Source organism: Juglans regia, chromosome 13 (genome assembly GCF_001411555.2).
Source record: "Juglans regia cultivar Chandler chromosome 13, Walnut 2.0, whole genome shotgun sequence".
NCBI classification, from domain to species: Eukaryota; Viridiplantae; Streptophyta; class Magnoliopsida; order Fagales; family Juglandaceae; genus Juglans; species Juglans regia.
The window spans coordinates 31,934,091-31,960,747 of NC_049913.1; the positions used below are offsets into that span (position 1 = coordinate 31,934,091).

General features: G+C 36.4%; 2 protein-coding genes across 5 annotated transcripts; both read left to right on the plus strand.

Moving 5' to 3' along the window:
* The first annotated feature begins 296 nt into the window (after positions 1–296).
* LOC108996607 (dual specificity protein kinase YAK1 homolog) lies at positions 297–18,994 on the plus strand. Of its 3 annotated transcripts, none has more exons than XR_001997038.2 (19): positions 297–1,200; positions 5,141–5,340; positions 7,643–7,796; positions 7,920–8,029; positions 8,130–8,199; positions 8,289–8,371; positions 8,466–8,544; positions 8,651–8,691; positions 9,497–9,619; positions 12,261–12,411; positions 12,614–12,728; positions 12,836–12,918; positions 13,031–13,105; positions 14,923–14,997; positions 15,122–15,930; positions 16,828–16,965; positions 17,278–17,582; positions 17,781–17,949; positions 18,189–18,994. XR_001997038.2 is itself a non-coding variant. In XM_018972591.2 (19 exons), the coding sequence occupies exons 1-18, from the start codon at positions 1,021–1,023 to the stop codon at positions 17,855–17,857; spliced, it is 2,868 nt and encodes a 955-aa protein (XP_018828136.1). In that variant the 5' UTR covers positions 297–1,020; the 3' UTR covers positions 17,858–17,899; positions 18,189–18,994. The 3 variants fall into 3 exon arrangements, 2 of the variants coding, with proteins under 2 accessions (XP_018828136.1, XP_018828134.1); XM_018972591.2 differs by having other exon boundaries at positions 17,781–17,899; XM_018972589.2 differs by lacking the exon at positions 18,189–18,994 and having other exon boundaries at positions 17,781–18,136.
* Positions 18,995–19,897: 903 nt separating this feature from the next.
* On the plus strand, positions 19,898–25,994 carry LOC108996612 (RNA polymerase sigma factor sigA-like). Of its 2 annotated transcripts, none has more exons than XM_018972600.2 (10): positions 19,898–20,099; positions 20,949–21,802; positions 22,373–22,571; positions 22,694–22,786; positions 23,418–23,546; positions 23,725–23,778; positions 23,870–23,947; positions 24,072–24,134; positions 24,987–25,099; positions 25,523–25,994. In XM_018972600.2, the coding sequence occupies exons 2-10, from the start codon at positions 21,111–21,113 to the stop codon at positions 25,629–25,631; spliced, it is 1,530 nt and encodes a 509-aa protein (XP_018828145.1). In that variant the 5' UTR covers positions 19,898–20,099; positions 20,949–21,110; the 3' UTR covers positions 25,632–25,994. The 2 variants fall into 2 exon arrangements, with proteins under 2 accessions (XP_018828145.1, XP_018828144.1); XM_018972599.2 differs by having other exon boundaries at positions 20,952–21,802.
* Positions 25,995–26,657: the final 663 nt, after the last annotated feature.

Sequence of the window (26,657 nt, forward strand, 5' to 3'; positions counted from 1 at the left end):
TCAATTTCTTCAATTTTCATGCATTTGTTTTATATATACCGTCATGGATATACGTATCGATACCGTACGGTCGCATTGGATCATTGCTAGGGGTAGCAGACCATACCGATCGAGGTCCAAATTATCATAGCGAGTCAAGAATTACTCTTTCTTGCATTTTGACCTATTGTGCGATTTTTTAAACATCAACAATTACTTTTAACATAGTCTATAGCCTTCTAATACATTTAAATACTGAATTTTTTTTTTTAAACAAATATTGGTCTATTGACCTTACTGTTGCGGTGGATTTGAGTAAAGGGTCCGAACACACTACGAGATTGCTGAGGTTTTTCTTTTCAGCGGACTGGAAAATCTGATCAAAGTCGAGGTGCTATGACGGGACATATATATACTGGTTCATCTTGAAAAATAATGTAGAATAGGCCATAGGGAGGGAGAGTGCTTCCTGTCCTAAACAACAGCGGTCTCTATCTCCTCGAACAACCAATTCTCACACGCACTCTCTCCGTCTCTTTCATTTCCCCCATAATTTCTTCTCCCATCAAGCCTGGGTTGCTAATTTATATAATTTGTTATAGTCTATTTCGTATTATTAATATCCGATTCAAGTTATTGTTGTTGTTGTTCTTCTTCTACCTGTTGTTGCTGTTTCCTTTTCAGTTTTTACTTCGAGAGATTTTCTTTGATTGTAAAATCTTTAAATTGATCACCAATCTGATAGATTATGATCGTCGTGAGTGATCTTTTGGGAGTTTGTATGTTGCGAGACCCAAATTTGTGAATGAAGAAGGATGGGATTGGAATCGGTTGGGGTTGAATTCGTTGAATTGGAAGAGAAGCTCGACACCCAATTCAACAATCGGGTTGGCGAGTTGGTCCGATCAGTGATCGGTTAATTGAATTTTTTTTGGGGTTCTCTTTATTTTGTTGCTTGTAAAGAAGCCTATGATGTTGGAGGCATTGGGAGAGGTCAATTTCCTGGTCGGTGCTTGATTTTGGGGCTTCTGGGTCTGGGTCATGGATGAGGTCGGCCCAAGCAATGGACAAAAAGAATCGGGCGGTGGTGGTGCCGAGGAATTATCATCGTCATCGGCGGCGGTGCCAGGGGGTTTTGATTGGAGGCCGAAGCAGCTTGTTTTTAGTCGATATGAGACTGTGAACAAGACGCAAGCTTTGCGCGTTGTTGTGCGGAAACCGGTTAGTTTTTTGACCTTTTGATTTTGTTTCAAGTCTCTTTAGCTTCATTTACAGTTGGCATTTGAAAATACGAGTTTTGGGTATTGGGTCTGATGGTACTTAAAAAGGGAAAAGGAGAGTCTTCTATGTGCTTATGAGTTGGAAACTCCATTGGCATGATTAAGAAAGAGCTAGCTGCCTTGACAATGGAGATGCCCTTACAAATTGACGGTGGGCCAGTTTTAGAGGATTTTTTGCTAGATGAAGGGTTTAGGATGTCCCAGTTCACAAAATGCAAGTTGGAGAGTGGTAGTTTTTTGTTTCCATTTAAGCAAGACCCTTTGATTTTAAATCAGGAAAATGATATCTCCCAGCATTTGAAAAAAAAGCTGTAATAATATCACAAGTAATGATGTAAACAATTTCCTTGTTTTTAAATTATTCCTATATGCTTTTTTTAATTGCTAAGTAACATACGGATCACATGAGATTGCAACCTATGAACTCGCCATTTGACCAAAAGGCCACAAGAATGATCCCCTCAATGTGCAAGAATGTCTAGGAGGAATATTTTCAATGAGTGGCCCTTCCTATCTCAAGCATTTTCATCAATAGAGGTATTTTAGAAAAGAAGGGACAGAATGTTTGAGATAGTTAGGCAACTTGGGTTTAGAGGAGACCCTGTTTTACAACAGGAAAGGATTATGATCCAATCGCAATTTGTGGCTTGTTTATATCAATTGCAACATGAGATCATTAATACTTAAATCACCACAGATCCAACTTTGAATTTCATTGACCTTTTGCACCCATTCAATCAATTATGTCTACAGAAAAGTCGATAAAGGGAGGTAAGTATCTATCCATTCAGCATACTTATCAAAAAAAAAGAAAAAGAAAAAAAGATCATGCCTATGGCCCTCTGAACTCTCCTCTTCAGGATGGTTAGAATCTGCTTGTAAAAAAAAAAAGAGATATAACTTTATAAGAGACAGTAGAACGTAATAAGGCAGTCTCCTTTATTTGTTTATTCTTATAATTAAATGATGCAAAATGTGCTTCATTCAACCTCACCACCATGAATGATGATGCCTATAACCCTTCTGAACTCTCCTCTTCAGGATTGAGGTAGGTATACGTGATGCCCATTTTGCTATACATATCTGAAAGGTTTTCATGTAAACATCTCCCGGCTGACAGTTAATTTGACTTAAAGTGCCATTATCTATTTCTCCCAACCTTATCTTACTTAAAGTGACATTAAACCACAGTATACTTAGTCTACATGAAATATAGGATCAAGTTCCCACAGGTTGCATAGGTCTTGGCCCTGTCCTCTACCTTCCCACTGGATGTCACCATGCTTGTTCGTTTTTTTTTTTTTAATTGTGATTCCAAGCAGCAGTGTTACCTCCGCAAAGGTATACAGACCAGGCTTAGAACTCCTATCTGCTTAGTCTACATCTATAAAGGCAGTGGTATCGAGATTATTGAGAGGGTTCATTCAAAGAGCATTATCCTAAGTTGGCGTCTTAGGGGTTGCATGAATTGACTCATTACACATACAGCACAAATAAGTTAAGGCTTAATGGAAGTCTAAGTAAATTAATTACCCAGAAGTCTTCTATCATTGCCAGGATTAGTTTACTGTATCCTCATCTCTTTGAAGCTTAATATAAGGGTAGAGGTCTATCAGAATGCTTGTGTTCTTTAGGTTTTAAATAATTTCACAGCAATGTTTTCAATTAACTCGATCATTTTATTCAAATTTTGCATTATGATAGCATATGATATAGCTCAAATTGTACAAAGGCACTGACAAGACAGCTTTCATAAATCAAACATAATGATGTGGCATGAGGCACATGCTAATCACTCATAGCAGATGACCAGAATTTATCAACAAGGTTTATCGGGGAATTTTTGACCATGTAGTAAGAATGTAATTAAAAAATACTCGGCAACAACTATGAACTCACTTTGCTAGAAAAATGATATAGCTCAAATTGTAAATTGTTTTGATTGTCTTTATTAACCTTGAAGACTTGAGTTCCTTTAAGAGTTTAAAACCTTCTCATGTGAATTGTGGGGTATTAAACTTATAGTCTTAGAGTTTGAGCCTTACATAAATGTAAAATATCTTGGGAAGGAAAGTGAACATGCAACTTAACTAGTAAACCTTGCATTAAAGAAACATGGGGGATTTTAAACTCGGAATGTGTGGATTGGGCAAAGGTGGTTATCACCTCCAATTAGCCTTGTTAGTTTTTGGACTATTTAGGATTGTCATTTCTCTTAGCTGCTAATTTGTAGTATGGAACAACCTATGAAATAGGCAGGCTAGTGTGACCTTTCCATTCTTGTTTAATCTTAAGGTTTATCTCAATTTGTTTATGGATACAATTGTGATTGGATTAGTGTTAAACTTAACCGCCCACATAATATACAACAAATTAATGTAGTCTAGCCTGATCCTTCAATCTTCTTCTTCTTTTTTTTTTTTTTTAACTTGAAGTAAATTTCATTGAAAGAATTAAAAGCTGCAACACAGGTACACAAGATGCATACAAAAGAATGTCTATCTAGAAGTAGCAAAATACAACAAAATCATGAAAGTTAAGCGTACTAAAGTCTATAATAGCGGTTCAAAGGGAGAGAGTATTGAAATAGAAAATATGTAAGCCTGAATTTTTGTAATGCCCTAATAGAAGACCCAAACCACATGGCCTATACTCCCAAACGACGTGGCCTATACTCCAAAATGACTAGTCAATGATACAATTGGAGCCTTATAAAGAGCAATAAATTCTCATTCCCAAGCAATGTGGGATCCCATACACCACCTACCCTTATCCTTATCATATGGAGTATCACAATCTATCTCCCTTAAATTTCTGACGTCCTCGTTGGGCCTGTCAGATGTAGGTGGCACGGCTCAAGTTCCACATTTCTAGTTGGGATATGCTCTGATACTATTTGTAATGCTCCAATGGAAGACCCAAACCACATGACCTATACTCCAAAAGGACTAGTCAATGATACAATTGGAGCCTCATTGGAACCTTATAAAGAGCAAGAACTTCTCATTCCCAAGTAATGTGAGATCCCATACACCATCTACCTTTATCTAGTCAATGATATAATTGGAGCCCCATTGAAACCTTATAAAGAGCAAGAACGTTTCCTTCCCAAGCAATATGAGATCTCATTCACCACCTATCTTTATCCTTATCACATGGGGTATCACAATCTCCTCCCCTTAAATTCCTGACGTCTTCGTTGGGCCTGCTCTTTGTAGGTGGCACGGCTCAAGTCCCACATTTCAGGTTGTGATAGACTCTGATACTATTTGTAATGCCTCAATGGAAGACCCAAACCACATGACCTATACTCTAAAAGGACTAGTCAATGATAAAATTGGAGTCTCATTGGAACCTTATAAAGAGCAATAACTTTTCATTCTCAAGCAATGTGAGATTCCATACACCACCTACCCTGATCTTTATCATATGAGGTATCACAACTTTAGACTAATAGAATATTTGGATGCTAGAAAGGAAAAGTATTTTTTTTTGGGGGGGGCATAACTTGGGGTCCATTTTCCTGATCGGTTATGGTGTTTAATGGGTGGAGATTCCCTTAGAACACCACTCTGTTGTTCTGCCCAGAAGTGGGTAAAATCCTTGATTCCTCTCATTAAGTTGTATGTAATCTTATTTGCACCCTTCAGTCAATGAAATAGTTAGATATAAAATAAAGGATATAATATCCAAATTATTCCTTTGCATTCCTTGCTCTTTGTTATATCACATAGTGAATCAATTGCCACTTTTCTTATTAATACACTCACACAACGGACATAATTCTAATAGTATAGCAGCCTTTGACATTTTATGTGCTTTGAAGAATATCTAGATCTGAGTTGTGTGAAATTTGTGATGACAAGTTTTTAATTGTGCAGTTGGTGGCAAGACTAACCAAGGGCATAGTTGAGACGTACCAAATATGCAATCCGCAGTTTAAGTATTCAGAGGAACTAAATCCAAAGAGATATTTGACCAGCCCATCCATTGGAGTCCTAAATGATGGCTATGATAATGTGAACTCAGATCTTATTCTGACTGTGAACTGTGTCTTAATCAATTCAGGAACACAGCGAAGGTTTGCTATTCTTTAATATCTTTTTAATCCATTTTCCGTTCATCTATTTGTTTAAACCCTTTTCTCCTCTTGGCATACTACAAGCTACAAAGGGCGTTCCTGATTTTGGTTGGAAGTGAAAGAACTTGAGATCGTCTTCTTGCGTGTTAATATGGTTATTTGTGTGATGGGGACGAGTTACACGTGTCCGGGGTTTAACTGGGTTTAAAGACATGCTGCGTTTGTAGGGTCTCCAGGATTCCTTGTCATAAAAAAATAGTGTTCAGCACTGCAAATTACAACTTATTTTAGGTTGAATCTAGAGAAGCTATATCTCAACATCAATTGTAAGCAAGACAATTCATCCCTGTAGTACATACTTTTGCTGGTCTATATAATAATACTAATTATTTTCTGTAAGTATTGCAAGTGTCGGCTCTGTTTCTGGTCTATGAACTGTTAACACGCAAACTTACTGATTTGAAGCCTTTTTTTTTTTTTAATCAATTGAGATCTGATAGATGCAATCAGAGGGTTCTGGCTCTGTCCAACCTGGAGTGCCTCTCCTCGTGTTCCTATTTCGGTGTAGGATTTTCACTTTTCAATGTGAACCACACCAAATAATATTCTAATTGGTGTTTTGAATCTCCTATATTGATCTATGGATGGGGGATTTAGCAGAGCAAATGGATGAATAAGGAAATGCTGGATAAGGAAATGCAAGATAAGGAAATGCAGGAAGAACTTTATTTAATGAAATCAAACTATGCAGATAATCTGACATGCTCATTTGGCATGTTTGATCTCCATGCCTGAGACTGAATTTAAGTTTCTTTGGTTAGTGTTCATCCCAGAAGTTAGGAATGCTGTTGTCTAATCATTGTCAGTGCTGGACTCGGCATAGTTTTTGAAGATACTTCTGTGAAGTTGCTAACAATGTAATGAAATAAATTTTTTTCTGATAGATTACCTCCCTGGAAGCAAACTTGTAAATTCCTTAAGTTGTATCTGATGCTTGCTTGTACCCGTCCACCAGCATTGCTGCCTAATAATCATGCATCAGTTACTGGAAACAAACAGATATAATTGGTTATGAATAAATGAAGATAAGTGGATATAGATACCTAAGGGTAACCTTTGCACGCCCCTGTTTCCCTTTGGGAGGTCACATCTGTTACTGGAAACAAACAGATATGATTGGCTATGGACGATTGAAAATAAGTGGATATAGGAGCCCAACGTAACCTTTAACGCGTCTGTTTCCTTTTGGGAGGTCAGGGGTCTATGCCCCATAGAAACTATCTACCTAAGGCTGTAACTTGAACTATAGGTCTTGACATGTGGTTAAAATTCTAACTCTTTTTAGAGTAGCATCTCATTGGTATCTCATAGAAACTATCTACCTAAGGCAGCTTCTTTGACCTCCACCTAAGTTGCACTGTAAAAAATGTTGACTGATCCATAGGCGGGGAGGAATTATTGTAATTCAGTCCAATTTGTGAAGTAAGCAGAGACAAGGATAATCTTTCTAAACTAAACCTCAAGTTACTGGTATGAAGGCTAAACCATAGTTTCTTTCCTGTGGATGATGAGGCTTTACCGGGATTTAGATGTTCTGTTAACACAAAGGGTAAGCAGACCTAGGGAGATGACACAAACCTATCAGACAATTGGAAGCAGGAAAGATAGTGATGAATAGCTGAATAGGTCAAGCAGCTATCCTTGACTCACCTATATATCATCGATAGCCCACACTAGAACAAGCACACGATTCATTACTCAGAACAACATTCGTGAGTGAAAAAAAATAGTACCTGCGGCCTCATGGACTCATCCTTTTTTAAAAGGAGAGGAGTAAGGGATATCTATTTTAAGTCGCAGAAAACGGTTGCATGTATAAGTCACAGAGAGCTGGGAAGAGGAGAGATCAACAACAAAGCTGCTAGCTGCCGACTTTCATATTGATGCCTTTATAAGGCCTGGATCAAGCACTTCCTTATCAGTTATTTAAAAGGCTGGAACGTCTTTGTGAATGGTTTTTGATCCTGAGACCAGGTCTAGTTGATCGAAGTCGAATTGAAGGTCTTGAACTTGAGACATAATTGTTAGCTTGCCATCATCTTGTGTGATAGGCAAAAGTTCTTCTCCGTGCAAAGGTTGATTCATTCGAACAAACTACATTGCATTTCAATGCAAAAACCCATATTATATTTTTTAAAAGGTTGAGCATATGTTGTGTTCAAAACTTCAATTTAGTCCTTTATCTATTTGGTTTCTCCTTCTTGCATTAAATATTCAATTGGATTGCTATGATCATTTGCAGATACATTGTCAACGATGTTCTTGGTCATGGGACATTTGGGCAGGTTGCTAAATGCTGGGATGCAGAGACAAACTGTTTTATTGCTTTGAAGATTATAAAAAATCAACCTGCCTACTATCAACAGGCACTGGTTGAAGTATCTATATTGACAACGGTAATTATTTCCTCCCTTAATGAGATGTTTCTTATGGTAGTGATGTTGATGGTGAAGCTTCTGTATTACTTGTCAAAAGAAAATTAGTGTTGAAATGTGTGCATTTATGCTTGCCTTTTGCAGTTGAATAAGAAGTATGATCCGGAGGATAAGCATCATATTGTTCGTATTTTTGATTACTTTGTATATCAACGACATTTGTGCATCTGCTTTGAACTGCTTGACACCAATCTGTAAGTTACAGGGACTACTATATCCTATCATCTATACTAGACATATAATTTTTTTTTTTGGTGGATCATGGTTATGAAATGCTTTTTTTTTTTTTTGCAGGTATGAGCTTATAAAAATAAACCACTTTAGGGGATTGTCTTTGAGCATTGTCCAAATGTTTTCTAAACAGGTATTGCATTTATTGCATGGGATTGGATATTGTGGTGTAATGGGATCTACTTACATCTTGCTCTTTGGATTTTCTTTTTCTGAATATAGATTTTATATGGACTGGCTCTGTTAAAAGATGCTAGGATCATTCATTGTGATCTGAAGCCAGAAAACATCCTTTTGTGCACGAGGTGAGTTACTTTTGACCATGGTTTAGGACTACAACTGTGAAATGGACATATATTTTTTTTCCTGAAATGGGTTTTTCTGTCTTGTGAACAATAGTGTGAAGCCAGCAGAAATTAAAATTATCGACTTTGGATCAGCATGCATGGAAGATCGCACCGTTTACTCCTACATTCAGGTTTGCAGTTATGCTTACTAACAGGCTTTTTTTTCTCTCTCTCATAATTTCATGTGGTGGATGATCTCATAATTGCAATTTTTTTTTTTTTGCATCCATTCTGCAGAGTCGTTACTACAGATCTCCTGAAGTTCTTCTTGGGTATCAGTATCCTTCTCAATGAAGTGATTGCTCCACATGTCAGTATAGTTTTGTCTCTCTCAGTTAATTTCAATTTCTGCAATATTTCTTTTGGCTTTACCTCCCTGTTTGCTTTTTTCCTGGCCTGCAACTTTGTTGGAATCAAACTGATCAGCTAGATTTAAGCTAAACTCTCACTGTCTATGTTGGGAAGGGATTGAAGATACAACCCCACTACTATTGAGGACAGGTTCAGTTGTGGCACTCATGCAAGGCCTCCAATGACCTCTAATTTTTCACAAATTTTTACTTATACTAGATATGCAGGCTGAACGATTTGCAAAAGTTAAGAGTAGGCTAAAAGCAAATCATGAAGATATCTCCATTCAATAAAAGAAACTTAGCCCAAATACATAAAGTACTAAAGAAAAACTCTCTAAATTCTCCCATCGAGTGTTCTCTATCTTCAAAGCACTGCCCATTCCTTTCCATCCATAAGCACCACATCAAACATGAAGGAATCATCTTCCATATCGCAACAATGTGACGACTCCCCTTAGAACATAATTCTTTTGCTAAAAATTATGTTCTAAGAGAAAGAAAATTATGTACATGATTTTGTTATTTCCTTTATAGCAAATTAGATAGGTTTTATCTCTTGTATACCACCTTGTGTACCTAGGCTATGCCTATTCTTATTAATACTACCGTTTACTTATAAAAAAAAAAATTATGTTCTAAGAGAGGTAAGTTGTGTGTTTGGTGCATTAGAAATCTTAATCTTGATTTCATTTTTCCGAGTTGTCTGTTTGGTCCTTAGCCCTTTCTTCAGATATACTACAGCTATCGATATGTGGTCATTTGGCTGCATCGTTGCTGAATTGTTTCTAGGCTTGCCATTGTTCCCAGGAGCTTCAGAATTTGACCTCCACAGTCGGATGATTGAAATACTTGGGTATGCCCTTCTTTTTTTCTTGGTGATTCATAAGCAATTGTATGCATTTAAGTTATCTTTCCATCAGTCCACTTTATCGGGGAGTTTACTACCGAGGTCTTTGATTGTTGCTTTCAAATATGTTTTTGTAGTCTCTGTTAGAAAATTGGAATAATTAGTTTAAGGCAATGTAGCGGAGGTTGTTATTGTCATGTACAATTAGGAAATGTTGCAGAGTCATCTTGTTTTACCCCTTTTAACACTAAAAAGTTTAATTAGAATGTCTTATCTTTTAAGTTTTTTCCTCTGAACAAATCTATACAAGAATTGGTATTATGGTGATCACCGGCCACTAAAGCTAGAGAATCAAGAGTTAGAAAGTTTTAAAATCATTATTTTCCTTTCTTTCGCCTTGACTTTTAAATTTCTCTTATTTAAAAAAAAAAAAAAATTTCCAAGAGTCTAGAGTTTATTTTAAAGTATGATTTGCCGTGAATGTGCTCAATTGGTGGATAGTGTCACAAATTTAGCAAAGAATGGAGTGCTGTATGAGGATAAGGGATTTGGTTTCAAATTTCAGAATGAAGGTTGTGCACAAGGATAAAGGAACATAGTGTTTTGGAAACTTGAATGAATTTAAGTACATCCATTTGAAATAGCCTATGCAAAATTTCAAGAATGGGCGACTACAACCTTATTAGATGCAGATGTCATGATTGCTTAGATTAATTCCTTATTTTATGTCCTTTCTTAATCTTCTGAAAGCCATGGAGGCATCGGCATGCCGAGATGTTTCAAATGTTTCTACACTTAACATATAGATGGCTGTTTCTACACTTAACATATAGATGGCTGCAAGAAAGATGCTCCAAAATTAGGAGCATCTAGACTTGATTACAAAGGCAATGAAGGAAGCTCAAAATTTATACCATGTTCACACCATAATAGATTTTATGTTAACATGGAACCGAAACAAGGGGGGGAGGGAGACATTTCTACCTTGTTTGGAGGAAGGGAAAGTTCTACCTTGTTTACACCATACTAGATTTTATGTTAAGTTAACATGGAACCAAAATGAGGGAGGGAGGCCTTCTATATAAAAGGCAAGAATTTCTCCTTTCCGAGTGATTGGGGATTTTATTCACCACCCTCTCATTCTATTTCAATCTCCTCCCTTTATCCTTGACTCCCTTGTCGGGCCTTTTCATCATTGGTAGCACGGCTCAAATCCCCTTTTTGTCTGAAATGACCTAAGAAACCCTAGCTACATCTAGGCATATATTCCATAAGGAAGAACCTTTTACTCCACTTGGTTGTAAGATTGATCAAATTGATCCATCTATAAGAGATGCTGCATTACTACCAATGAGTGTTTGATACATGTTAGTGGAAAGGCCACATGTGTGCCATGTGTATTAAAAAATAAAAACATTATAAAAAATCCGGAAAATTAAACAAAAACAACTGCTAAATAGAAAATTTTACACAAAATTTACAAATCTTAAAAAATCTTAAACTAACAAAAAAAACCTAACAAAACGATGAAAAAACAACAAAAAATATTGAAAGTGCCAAAAAAAAAAAAAAAAAAAAAACAAAGGGAGGTCTGTCATGTTAAAAAAAATTTTAAAAATGTTTTCTAAAGTTTTTGTTATTAATTTTTAACACATGGCGTGCCATGTTAGCATGTTTAACAATTTATTAATGGAAATTTGACAAAGGAATCAATTTGATCAATCTTACAACTAGAGGGAATAAAAAGTTCAACTGAAAATATGGCGCAATTTGACTTAAGATCAATTGTTAGGACCAATTTAGTATTTAACCTCCTTATTCTCTTATTCTATTGAATAAGGGTTCTCTTGTGCACTTCTTGTGTCCTAAGGTTGCTTCCCTTTGTGTTTTTTAATGCATTTACATTACTCATATAAAAAGAAGTTGCTTTCCATGCACGTAGATTGGTCTAAAATCTTTTCTTAAATTTCAATTGTTGTTCTACAAGTCATTTTTTCATTTATGTTGTTAAGTTGGCATTTGCAAAACCTCTTTTTATGGCTGTTCAGCCGGTCTTGATTCTAACTTGGCCTGGTCGCACTTCGGTGAATAGGAATCACTGGGGACACAAGTCTGTCCTATTAAAAAGACAATAATGTCCTGAAATTGGTTTATCATTTGGACTATCTGTAATTTTTCCAATATTTGAGCCACATGCAGGACTCTTTTATTTGCTTGTGCTTTATCATTGATCTAAAATGGAATTGAATTTATTTTGGTTTTATATTGTGGAGACTAGTGATTCCTTCAGTGATGTAAAATGTTTAGAATTAGTTGGATAAACACTAATTTTTTTGTTTCCCATCCTCGAGGTAATGAATTGTGTGATAAAATAGATATGAAAGCTATTGATATGTTGTTTATCCACCCGCCATTACTTTCTGAGATTGAGTTTGGGCACTTCTATTGTATTCTTTTTCTGGTGCATTGTCTAGGTAAATGAGTACTCAAAAGTTTTGGCATTTTCTTTTGCTCAGTTTCAATAAAATTTATTACCAGATTATGTATGTGAACCGGAGAATTTTCTTATTAGTCATTATTTTTTTGTATGTTGTTGCAATTGATTAAAAAATTGGACAATGTTTGATATATAGTCAACATTTTGTAGAGGACAACCCCCAGATTATGTATTAAAGGAGGCTAAAAACACAAGTAAGTTTTTTAAGTGCATTGGGAGTGTCCACAATATAGAGACTGGTGAAGTTTCGACAAATGGCAGAAGTGCTTACCGAGTATTAACAGAAGAAGAATATGAAGTTGTAAGTGTTCATATATTATAGTTTTCTTTAATAAGAAATTTAATGTAGAAGTGAAAATATTGATTATCAGACTTATCCCAAATAATAACAAAATATTAACAATAACGATGTATACTTTCTTTCTTATTTGGCCCTTTTGGAAAGATTCTACTTATGTTGTAGTTTTTTCTGTTTGATTATTGTGTTGCTGGTTTTTGTTCAGAGAGAGAAGAAAAAGCCAGTGATTGGAAAAGAGTATTTCAAACACATGAATCTTGAAGCAATTGTCAGAAGCTATCCTTACAGAAAGAACTTGCCTGAGGAAGATATTTTAAAAGGTTAGGTTGTATCTGTCTGAAGTAGCAGACACTAACATTTTAGCTAAATGTTGCTACTAGCTTTTGATTGTGTCACTGATGGCTGTCCGATCATGAACTTGTGGCAGAAAGGCAAATACGATTAGCTTTGATTGATTTCTTGAGGGGTCTTGTTGACTTTGATCCTGCAAAGCGGTGGTCGCCTTTACAGGTTATAGAATTTTGCTTCATCTGTTTTGTTGTCTCCTAAACTAGATTTCTTATGGGTTGCAATACATAATTCAGGGTTTTGAAATTAGACTTTGAAATCTATGTGCATGCAGGCTTCAAAACATCCTTTTGTCACAGGGGAACCTTTCACATGCCCTTACAAGCCTCCCCCAGAGACCCCTCGTGTTGTAAGTTGATCTGTTCATCAACTTTCTGTATTGATTCATCAAACTTTAACCCAAGTTTTTGCCATTGTGTTTCAGTCTCCCTGTTATTCGTAATGCTCTACCACTTTTGCAAAGTACTTTTCTGTAAAGTCCAAGTCTTAAATTTCCTATGCAATTGCTCTTTATATCCTTATACCATACTTTACCCTTTTTTTCTTTTTCGATGAGTAATTCTTCTACACTATAGATAATATTTCCCTAGTTAGATTTTGGTATATCTTGTCTTCTTTTTTTTCCTTCCTCTCTCTCTCTCTCTCTCTAAATCCTTATCTTTTTAATTTTGTTTCCCCATAATGTTATGTGCTTTATATTCTGTTACTGGTTCCTGACATGTGATTTATTCAAATAGACAGAAAGAAGAGTATGAAATGTTTAGCGAGTAAAATCTTAATTTTTCGACATTCTGAACCACTTTTTCTTTCGGTTAATACGAATTTTAGTTGTTCTTTTACTCTCTTATGGATAATGCTTCGAGTCCTAAATGATTATTTATAATTCTTTAAACTTTTTACGAGTATGGAAGTTCCTGGATTGTGTAAAATAAGAGTAGTACCAAAGGCATATTGAATAATATATTTTGTTTTTAATTAAAATATCTATTTAGCCGTGAGGTTGGCTCCAATTGAGAGATCCATGAAAGATGGTTTCCCATGTAGATGAAGACCGATGATTGGTGTAATGAGAAAGAGGTGAAATAAAATTGGGTAAGGGCTGGGAGGAGGCTTAAGTATTATGGATTGACACAGTGGAGGAAAGTATGCGATAGATGGGCGGAGCTGACGCAATGTATGATTCAGATAAGATATAATGGTAGAATTGGATATGTTGAGCCAACCTCAATTAATTGAAAAAGGATATATACTTGGGCTCTTGCCTTTTCCTATGATCAATAAAATTTTTTTTATTGATAAAAGAAATTAAATGGAGAGCACAGATCAATTGGACCCTTGTATGATTGGATGTGTGCGGTATGCTGTTTCTTCACACTTCTATTCTTCTTTTTTGAATTGTTGATTTTATGAAGTTTAGATTGAGTTATTTTAGGATTACTTTTGTACATATTATCTACTTATATTAAGGCTTTGCAACCCCAAGAGGTTGGCCCAAGTGGTGAAGGCCTTGGTTTTGGGGTATCACTCCCTTCAAGGTCCAAGGTTCAACACCTCATGGGTGCAAACAATCCTTTGGGGCCACATCTCCTGGTGAAAAGCTAGCGATTTAACTAGTTCCGTGTAGGGAAACTTCCGAGAGTGTGGTGCATGGGACTGGGGTTTACTCTGCAGGAGTGGGCCTGAAGGGCCTTGCCTTGTAGAGGTTCCCCGACATAAAAAAAAAAAAAAGGCTTTGCTGAGTTGAGACTATTAGGATTTTAAGAAACAACACTGTTATCTCCAACCTTTTTCTAACATCGAGTCTCTAGACTTTGGCTCCCGCGCTCACACAGTCAAACCACAATGTGGCACACACTTATCAACCGTAGAAACAGTTTCATATTGTTATAAAGTGTTCACTGTTTGACCGGATGTAGTTCCCCTAAATTGTCTATATAATGTGATATGCATATTGGTTATGTTTTCATATTGTTTTTACTGGTTTGTTTTCACCGTTTTGACCTTATGAAGTTCTCTCGTTTAATATAAGTATGCAGTATTGATTCGATTATTTTATGAACTTTCTGTTCCAATATATTTTTCATACTTAGGTATTGCTCAATCACAAGTTCTGTAGCAGATGATATACGGTTAACTGTTATTTCTCTTGTCCATGTGGGTGTTTAGCCTGTAGCTCAAAATATCAAGGTGGACCACCACCCAGGTGGAGGGCATTGGTTTGCTGCTGGTCTCTCTCCTAATGTGAGCTTTGCTGTGCCTTTGATCATGCCTTAATTTTAATTATTGTTGGTTGTTTATTTCTAATTTTTTTCTTATCAGCATTTACTACACTATTCTCTCACTGAAGGATATCTATGTCATGCAGATTCCTGGCAAGAATAGAGTCGCTCTTCATAATAGCCCACACTTTCAGATGGTGCCATATCAACATGCCCACAGTTATGGCAGTGTTGGAAGCTACGGTAGCTATAATGATGGTACAGGGCTTGGAAGCAGCTATGGAAGTTATGGAGATAGTAGTAATGTGTTTGCATATTATTCGCCTGTTGGTCCATCTGGAATGAACATGCATCCACATAGCAATGTGTCAATGCTAGGAAGTAGTCCTGATACAAGAAGAAGGGTTATACAATACCCACATGGAAATGGACTTGGTATAAGTCCCTCGGCAGGAAATTTTGCGCCACTGCCTCTTGGCACTAGCCCATCACAATTTACTCCACCAAGCTCCTATAGTCAAGTTTCTGCTGTCTTTCCTGGACAATATGGTCCAACCTCTCCAGCAAGAGGTAGTCATGGATCGTCTTTAGGAAAGATGGCTGCAGTTAGCCACTTCAATAGAAGAAAAAGTTCGGGGTATTCTGGAAACTCTCAATCTCAAGAGAGCTTGTCATCTTCTCATTGGCAAGGGCAATTTAACGAGGGCTCCAGCTCTTCACATGCTGAACTTGGTGGTTTTCCATCGCATCTGCAATCAAACTCCAATGCTGCGAGCTGGAAGCAACATCAAGGAGGCACCGGAATCTCAGCTGGTTACCCTGCTTTTCAGAGCATGCCAGGAACCTCTATTCCTGGCTCTCATATTCAATCGACACAAAATGCAGGAGCAGCTAATGACAAGCCTGAGGCTAACCTCTCACTGCCTGACCCTCAAGATTGGGATCCCTACTATAGGTAAGCAGACGAGATATTTGAGATAGCAATCTAGATTTTCATATACGTGCTTTAGGTAGGATATATTTCGATTAAGAAGGTGCATGCACCACTAACAGAACACCTAGCTGTGCCTGTAACTTTGTAATTTGATGTTTGTAGACGAACTTACCATAAAAAAGGTCTTTGTAAGTCAAACCAGTACAGGTAACTGCCCAACAGGTTAACACCATTGCCTGTGCGGTGGGTGTTTGTTATCGGTGTGGTGACTTGTTTTCCTTTTAACCATATCGTAATTATTCCATAGTTTTTATACGAGTCTAGTTGATAGTCGTTTGTTGTATCATACTCCTATGATGAATTTACTACAAGACTACTGAAAAAAAAAAAGAATGATGAATTTACTTCAAGACTAATTTTTGTACTGGTTACGTGGTGGGGTACTTTCTAATTCAAGAGGCTGGAGTAAATGACATTTACTCCTTGGCCAAAGAAACATTGCCCTTTGAATTGAAGGCAGATTCCAGATCATTAGACTGGGCGGTAGTTGGAAATGGATTAGGCAATAATGTAGCTGTGCGTTTGAATTTTCAATAATAACATGCATTTTGAAGCTAATGGATGACATAGTATACTTATCAAGATAACAAAATGGTTAAAGAAATCAACTAGAACTAAGACGTGCAAATTATTCTGTCATTATTATCATCACCCAGACCATTATTGGTTAATCTATAGACAACTAGTCAATGATATACATGTAAAGAATGTGTAAGTTTTATTTTCAAATAATTTATTTTCAAATCATCATCAAGCTAGATTTGAAGATCTTGCTTAGATTTTCTGAAGTCCTTGCGTCCTATGACAGACTTAAGGTTGTTCGACTATTAGTTTGACATTTGCATATTTCTGTTTTAGTGATGATCTTCTTCTGCAAGAAGACAGTTTGGATGTGAGCGAGATGACAACCGACTTCAGAAAAAACATGCGTCTTGTATCTGCAGATGGAAGATTCAATCATATCTCAAATACAGTTTCAATTTCATCCATACAAAGGTAGGTTGTGCCCTGTTTAACTATTCACACAGTTGCAGCAGAAAATGTATTTGTGAAAAGTTGCACGGCATCAATATTTCCTGATATATTCACTATTGTTATTTTTTTAATTTCATTTGCTTCACAAGTCTAAAAAATCTTCAACTGGATTTGATGTTCTCAATTATGAAGTACTAAATTTACTACTAACTTTACTTTATTAGCCTCTTTTTTGTTTTGGGGGGGAGGTTAATTGGTAAAATGAGGGACTGTCTTCCAATTTCATTATTTTCAATTCTTTGTTTTGATTATGGTTTTACTTATGTGCTTCAGACAAAATGGACCTGTTCAAGCATTTTCACAAATGGAGGTGGGTTGCCCTCCTTCAGGTCATGATCCACATCCTGGAGGATATGTCCACCCCATGTCAAAGCCTTCTCACATTGCATCTCATATCTCACAAAACTCTCCTAGCCGTTTGGGTCAGCAAACTGTTCAGCGGTTCAATAATGGACGACCCCCCAACAGTCGGACTGATGAATGGAATCATATGAATGTTCATCCTCCTTTCTCCAGCTTTACCTCTGGGGGTCCACGTTCTCCTGGAAATAGCTCATTGAACAATGGCACGTCATGGGGTATTTTCTGACTTGACTGTGCAGCCACATCAATGTTTCTTAGTTTCCTTTCTGGCTAATAAATTCTAATTACAAATGTTGTGGTCAAAATATAAAAGAATATGCCAGTCTGTATATTTTATGTCTCTGTGGAGGGTGAATAGAGGGGATGGGATGAACTCTGATAACATTTTGAATGATCTTGGCATTCTTTTGTAGGTCGTAGGAGTAATCATCCTGTCACAAACATGCCACCAACATCCCGTGGAAGGAAAGACTATGGAAGGATTGCCTAATGTTGAATCAGCTTATTCTTTTTACCATGAGGGATCTTGTCTGTGAGTTGGAAGAAAGTTGTACTCATAGTTCAGCTGCCCAACGGGCTCATGTTAGAGAAATCCTCCAGACCATGCTGATTCATTGTGCTTGCATAGATATAATTTATGATACGGTTTATCTTGTCTTCTTACGAATCCATGCAATCAATATTCTTTTTGACCCTCCATTGTTGCATCTGTATCTTGAGTGCCTGAACTTTAAGTTCAAATATTGTACTGGTACTATGATTTTTTTCCCTTTCCCACTTTGTAGGAATCTAACCTTATTATTGAAGTATTTTCATTGCAGCTGCCGAAAAGAATTGCAGCAAGGTATAAGTTGTTCTAAGAGTAGCAAGTGGGCTGCGTGGCTGATGGCGTGATCGTAAACAGACATTTGAAAAAGATATATTTTCCATGTTTAATTATTTCTGGTTGACAAGCCAAGTAGGTTACTTGCAGATATCCCTAGCCGCTGGCTAAATCCGGTACACCGAGCATGTAAATTAAACAAGTTTTTCAGCCCTTAAAGTATAAGATTATGCTAGTGATTTTTATTGACTGTGAATGATCAGGAATTGAGAGCTAGTCTGAACAAACAAAATGTAAGTTTTATGGTTTGCACTATATGATGATATATTTGAATACAGAAGGCTGCAGTCAACTGCGCATATTCTCACTTTTGACTGAAGAGGTGGGGAACAACTAACATACAGTCAAGTGATACAGAAATGACCATTTACTTCTGTGCATGATTTATGTCACTTTTATTATCAATTTTACATGATTTCTGTCACCTTTATTCTCAACTTTTTTTGAAGCTTTTCCGGAGCCTGCCATCTCCCTATAACCCAGAAGTTTTGGTCACGATGGGGGACTCATTGTTAAAGAGCATTCAAGTACAGAGTTCATGACCTTTTTTTCTTTTCTGGCAATGGCAATACCAAGTGCACTTTGCATTGCCCATTATAACGTCGTGAATGATGTTCTATCTTCACTTAAACATGAAGACGTCCGTCCCTTGCAATTAATATCTGCATCTCATGCTAGCTTCTTGTTTACTTAATAATCTTGAAGATGTCAGCAAACTCAGGTTATTGAATCTGATGATTAATGGACATATGGAATGAAAGAAAAATACTATATATTACACTCTCATTTCATTCATATTTTACCGTATTGTTGTGATATCAGTACTACTATATGAGCATGCTGAATGTCATAGCCAACTATTTCAAAAATAAAAATTAATAAGAAAAAAATTTTAATCTAAGGAAAATGATAAATGCACAATCATATTTTCAGACACGTCGGTTGAAATGCATTGTTAAACGGTGACGTATCAAGATGGTGGGCATAGACATGTAGGTCCCACACTTCATAGATTATTATTCCCATTCTTAGTAATTTTACGTATAATCGTGAAGTGTATAAATGTCGTGTAATTGTTTTGAAAAGGATGGATTTATTATTAAAAAATTAATTTTTTTATATGAATTTTATATTTTATTTACTTTTTTTTCAAAACGATTATGCGACGGTTGTACAATTCAAGATCAAATATTTTTTCCTCCCACGCCTAGATTGAGTGAATGTTCAATACAAGCAGTTTTGCGTTGGTTTTTATGTTTCGATTCTTGCCTTGATTTGGTGGGTTTGGTGGCGAGTGGCTCACCAAATTCCAAACAGATTTTTGCATAGAAAATGGGCAAATATTAGACAGACTTTCAAAAAAGAAAAGAAAAAAAAGAAAGTGACCCATCCAAAAAATCAACCCAAATTGAAATGGATTGGAAGAGACAGACAGATGGAAGCCTAAAGAGCATAGAATGGCACATTCTGCACCACTCGAACCTGGACCCAATATCTCTTCCAGCCAATCGCATCTCTCCCTTCCATATCTTCAACTTTCTTCTACTACCCATTCCCAATTTTTTTTTTTTCCTCTATTTTTCATAACAAATACAAAAAGAAAATACAAATCTTGTTAAAGATAATATATATGACCGGAAAACAAGATGACAGAAACAAAGAAAAGTTTTCAGTTTCATTCATGCAAATAAAATAAAATAAAAGCAGAGTCGGTTGGAGCTCAACTGGCTGTCCTACTATTTCGCCTCACTTTGGGTTCATCGTCTCTTCCTTCTTCTTCTTCCTTTTCTTCTCGACTGACTGAAAAAGTTTCCATCTTGGGGTCTGCCTTTCTCTATAGTGGATTCCGGTATGCCATTCTTGAACCCCCACAGAGCTTTTTTTATCTATCTTTAATGGATGTTTTTCTAATATAGCAACTAGATATAATTCAGTTGGAACCACTTTGCTGCTCTGCCGTCAAAATTACAATCCTAAATGTTGAGACTGTAAGCTTAAATTATCTTCTTCCGATTTCCTTGGTTAATGACTAGTTGGATAATTGGATCTTCTTCCTTGTGTTCACGATCCAGTTGGGACGTAAAGAGATGGGATCCCAGATAGAGAAACCATATGATTAGAACATGGAATACCCATGTGTTCATTTCAGTTTGAACGACCCTTCATTTTTAATACCAAAACTGTTCATTCGTTGAATGTAAGCAGTAAATATTGGTTTCTGTAAAGAATCTAGTTTAGTATTCGTATATGTTTGGAACTTTGGATACCTGTTATTCTGCAATTCATGAGACGCATTACATTTATGAGTTGTATCATATCTATGTATGAAATGCTGAATTGGTGTTGTTCTTATGGGAAGAGGAGGGAGAAAGTTCCTTGACAGATATAGACGGGTATACACTATATGTAATTTTTCTTTTTCTTTCACAAAGAAAGAGGAAATCCTCCATCATCAGTACTTATTATGAGCTAAATATGCTGTGAAAAAGATGTGAGTTAGTTTATTCAATATGATATTCGCCTGGTTTTACTTATCAAAAGAAAAGGATATTTGCCAAATTATCAAACTAATAGTTCACCACATAGAGGTCTGCATAATTTGGATTCATTCCTTATACCCCATGTCAAACTAATCTTGTAAACCAGTTCTTTGAGAAAAGAGTACTTAGCATTTTGTTCCTTGTTTTTTGGGTTTTAGCAGAAGACTGTATGTTATAAGGGGTACATCTTGGAGAGCAATTTTAACAATTCACCGGGGCTGTTGAAGGAAGCACACTAGAAGAAATAATTGGGCGTATTTGGTTTGACAAAATTGTTAAAGACGTGTTATGTTATTTGTACATACATCAGAAGAAGCCATATGATGGCCGCGGCTGCAGTAATTGGGCTTAGTTCAGGGAAGAGGCTCTTGAGTTGCTCCTACTATTACTCAGATCTCGCGGAAAAGATCCCGTATGCCAATGATCATGCAGGAGCGCACTATCAAATAACTTCATCCAAGAAAGTGATAAGTGCAAAAAAGTCAGCTAATTTTACTCCCGGTTTTCAGTCAGCTATTCAACAAACACAGTCTATCAAGGCTGTCAAAGAACATGTGGATATTGTTTCCTCTCCTTCAACTGCAGAGCCATGGTTTCAGAGATCCAATGAACTTGAAGAGGAAAGTTCTGATCTTCATTATTCAATGGAGGCACTTCTTTTGCTGCAAAAGTCTATGCTGGAAAAGCAATGGAATCTTTCTTTCGAGCCAAAGGTACTAACTGACTCACCAACAGGAAAAAATCATAGGAAGATACCTGTCACTTGTTCTGGGGTATCTGCTCGGCAAAGGAGAGTGAATACTAGGAATAAAATTCTGAACAAAAATGGTTATCTGATGCAACCTTCTAGCGGTAAGCAGTTGGGATCCATGATCAGTCCAGAGCTGCTTCAGAGCCATTCAAAGGGTTATGTCAAGGGTGTAGTAAGTGAAGAATTGCTTACTCATGCAGATGTAGTATGCCTGTCAAAGAAAATTAGTGCTGGTCTTTCCTTAGAGGAGCACAAGTTGAGGTGATTACATATCTCTCCGTGTGATGAATAATTCTAATTTGGTGAACTTTCTTAATGTATTTAAGACATTAGCCTTTTTTCGAGAAAGAGGTTCAGTTTTCTTCTTTACTTATTGATCCACGCGTTGAGAAGTTTAGCCTATAGTAAGTGATGAAGATTTGACCTTAGGATACATTTAGTTTTCCCAATAGTAGAATAACTGATGATGGTATGATATTTGAATAATTCCAATGTGTTCATATCATTTGCATAGCAATGTCAAGTGTACTTGAGTTCTTCCCTTTTTATTTCTATCTTTTGCATAACAAAACATTGTTTGTTCCTATTCTATTCCTTCAACATTATGTGAATAGAATTCATTACTCCTGTTAACTTGTTCCATGGGAGGCCCTTAAAATCGTCAAATTATGGTATTCATAATTACAAATAGAAGGTTGAAAGAGAATGAGACAAGTGAATAAGTGAGAGTGAGTGAGAGAGAGAGAGTCATTAGTTTATACTTTTATGGCATTTCTGGCCGGAGAAAATCTCTTATGTCTTTCTTCTAATTTTTATAAATGGAACATCCAGATTGAAGGAGAGGTTAGGATGTGAGCCATCTGATGACCAACTTGCAACTTCTTTGAGGATTCCTCTCGCGCAATTACGGTCAAAATTCATTGAGTGTTCTTTAGCAAGGGAGAAGTTGGCAATGAGCAACGTTCGTCTGGTCATGTCTATTGCTCAAAGATATGAAAACATGGGTGCTGAAATGTCTGACCTTGTTCAGGTGATTTTCTGGTTCTTGTATGACTTCAAATAAGGCATATCAATTTATGATGTATCATAAACTAAACTACAGCATGCAATGTAGATTTTTATTATAGATAAATAATGTTATTTTTTATGTAGGGTGGTCTGATTGGATTGCTGCGTGGAATTGAGAAATTTGATTCTTCAAAAGGGTGCAGAATTTCAACCTATGTTTATTGGTGGATACGTCAGGTAGGGCTAATATTTCCCTGCTAAGATTGTAAATAACGCAACCTACAGAGAAACTCAAACATTGTCATGTGTAGAGACTATAACTCAATGCAATCAACTGTGTTAAATTGCTTACCCTTATGAGTTAACCAAGTATAGTTTTTAGTTCCATTTTATCATGGATGAAACAATAACAGCTCAAGATGGTCATACGGCCTAGACCATCCGCACTAAAATAATCAAGATGCATAGATATTCCCAAAACAGATACCATATGAGAATATTATCTACCTCAAGATTGTGGATACACACGTCCATTTTCAAAGTTCATACTGACAAAAGCTCTCAATTATTGAGTTGACGTTCGAGTTGTTTACTCCTGATCATCTTGTTTGACACTGATGTGTAAGAGCAGTACAGAGCAAAATGCTGATCACATCAAATTTTGGAGGAAGAAAATAATCAAATTGCTTCTTTTCTGTTTTTCCTTGGGAGTTTATACTTTATTTGGCAAGTCGGGAATATCTGTTACACGACATTTTCACAGTAGTATTAAGTCGATTACTAGTGTAAATTATATCTTCCTGCTCATGACTTTGAAACCAATTCCTTCATCAGTTATGGAAAAAGCTAATACTGGCTTCCTTACCAGGGTGTTTCACGAACATTGGTTGAGAATTCCAGGACTTTGAGATTACCTACCCATTTGCATGAAAGGTTAGGTTTAATCCGGAATGCAAAAGTTAGACTGCAAGAGAAAGGAATAAATCCATCAATTGATGTAAGTTTTCTACCGTTATAAGCAATTACATTTACTACATTTTAACCTTTGCATACTAAAATATCAATCAACATGCCTGATACCACCTATCATGAATGAGGCACAATATAAGCTGCTTTACATTTTTGTTATTTTCATCTTGCCTACCAATTATCTTGTTGTTTCCACCTTTTCTCAGAGGATTGCAGAATGCCTGAACATGTCAAAAAAGAAAGTCAGGAATGCTACACAGGTACTAAATGTTTGAAATTGTATATTGTCTAATACATCATGCTTGGTTAAATTGTACAAGCATGCTCATTGTATGGTGTCATTTCATGCAGGCAATGAGTAAGGTCATCTCTCTTGACAGGGAAGCATTTCCCTCTCTGAATGGTCTTCCAGGAGAAACGCATCATAGTGTAAGTATTGTTGATGAAACCTTACTTCTCCAAACCCAATTGTGGAAACTTTTCCAATGTCGCAAAACTGGTTCCCTATGCTCTTGGTTGATCTTTTTTTTTTTTTTTCTCTTTACTATTTCAGTACATTGCAGATAATCGCCCCGAGAATAACCCATGGCATGGAGTAGACGAGTGGGCACTAAAGGTAAATAAACTATAAGTTGAAAATATACAAGTGAGAATGTATGTAAGTAAGCGGTAATTCAAACACCTTTTAGTAGTTCTCTTGAAAGTGTTCCAAATCAAACTGGATTTGTAGATATTAATTGTTGTAATCTCCAAAGTAGTTACAAATCCCTTTTAATTTTATTCTCAGGGCCTCATCTTAAACCCTATGGCTCAATCTTGAAGCTTGAGTCACCCAAAGATCTAGGTGTTAACACCATTAGTCACAATCCTCATCCCTTTACCGAGCCTTTTTCTATATTGTTCCTAGGCAATGTTTGAGGCATGCATAGCCTCAGTGGATGGGGGATTCTACCCCCAGACCCTTACACCAACAGCACCATAAGTACCATAAGGCCAATGGCCTATTGGCCCTTTACCGAGGATCTTATTTTAAAGTATACTAATACCTCATATCATTTCTCCACAGAAAATGTTTGAACTCCCAAGCTGAAACTTTGTATCAAGTTTCTGTACGCATTCAAAGTTTTCTTAAAAACTCTTAGTAATATTTGGGACTACAATCTGTCTTCAGACTACTTAAGTAAAACTCGTGATACTTATGTCATGGTATTTATGCTAACATCTACTTTTAGCAATGACGATTTAGTTAAATAGAATAGGGGAATGATGATTATGGATCTCATTTGCCAAATAATTGTGCTACAACTTTTATCATGCAATCCAAGATGAATTATATGAAAAATGCATGACCTCTTTCTGTGTATGCTGTTTGCGTGTTTGCGTGCTTGTTTGCTGAAAGAGAGACTTTATTCATATTCCATGCTACTGAAGAAAAAAGTAAATAATATTACTTGTAATGTATTTGCAGGATGAAGTAAACAAGCTCATTAATATGACACTTGGGGAACGGGAGAGAGAGATTATACGTCTTTACCATGGTCTGGATAATGAATGTCTTACATGGGAGGATATTAGTAAACGGTAAGTGCAAAAACTAGACAGTATTAAATAGTAAACAAGCATAACTAAAAGCTGCATCATGATTTTCTTTAGTCACCAAAAATCCTTTCTTATTGACCACTCTCCAGATACATCTGGGTGTTTTTTCAAAAATAAACTGTACATGTTTACCAATGGTATTATATCCCGTGGCCATAAAATCGGATCAAACAGAGGACTTCTAGCTCTCTGATTGAAAGATTACTGTTTCAATTTCTGGCCTTGATTGTCTTTCAAATGAAAACATGTTTTATGGGGTTAAATCATAAAGTTTAGATCACTATCATCCATTGTGGTTTGAAGAGTTTTTGTGCTTCTGGGATCCTTTTCTTGCATGAAGAATTGCATTAGTTATTTTCTCCAGTTGGTTTTGATGAATATGTATATATTGTGCTTACTCTTCAGCATAGGTTTGTCCAGAGAAAGGGTAAGGCAAGTCGGACTTGTTGCATTTGAAAAACTAAAACACGCCGCGAGGAAAAGCAAGTTGGAGGCTATGCTGGTGACACATTAGTTTGCTGTGTTTCGTCAAAGACGCCATGATAAGATGCATGACTGTATATAGAGAGACAAAAGAAAACAATTTGTTTTTCCCATCAGAAAAAAAAATTTATAGAAGATTATGCCAGGGTTTAGGACCCCAACTTTCTGTAACAAGAAAACACTAATTAAGAGCTTGTAATTGGGAGCGGAAATTTTTTTATGTATCAAATTTTAAGAGACTAAGTTGCATTTGGGTAGTGAGGTATTCTGAAGGGTATTCAAAATACCTGAGAATACATTGACACCCAAACTAGGATCTCTTATGTGAAGCACATCTCATTATCTTTGGTGACGATAATAAACGAAGAATTTCATTGAGGACCTTGAACTACAAGTCTAATTACTTTTCTTTTTCTTTGTACAATCAATCTTTTTATTGAAGCACTTCTTCTTTACTAACATTGGAAATGTTCAGATATTAATGCTCACAAAGTAGAGAGATCTATTGAATGACCAATGGGCATTTGGCATTGAGTGTAGAGTTCTCTTTACCTTTTTGATACAGTAAATATACCCTATAAACTTAAACCGAGTCCAGTCATGGTTGGAGCCGAGGAATGGAGCCAGATTTGCTCAATGAGTGCTTGTCATGCCTCAGATTTGCACAAACGCATCGCCAACTTGAAGAGTAAAACTACCATGGATAGAACATAGTTTGGATCAACAGAAACAATGTTCATTTTGCAGATGATCGATCGATCACTCAATTATTTTCTAAACTAATGCTAAGACAGCTATGGTGGTACTACTGCATGTAATGCACATCTCATAAACAGGACAATGCCACGACCATGAAAAGAAGTTCATGCCTTCGTTGGGAGAGGCATCAAGGGGGCACAAACTACATTCACAAAGTTTAGGTTCCTCTAGTCGAAGATCTAATAACAAGGAGCCTTACAAAATGATATCTGCTTAACCCAGTAAATGACTACAAGCTAAAGCTTTTTATCAAGAAAATTTAGCTAAAACAAGCACGTTTCATTGTTTCAAGTCCCAG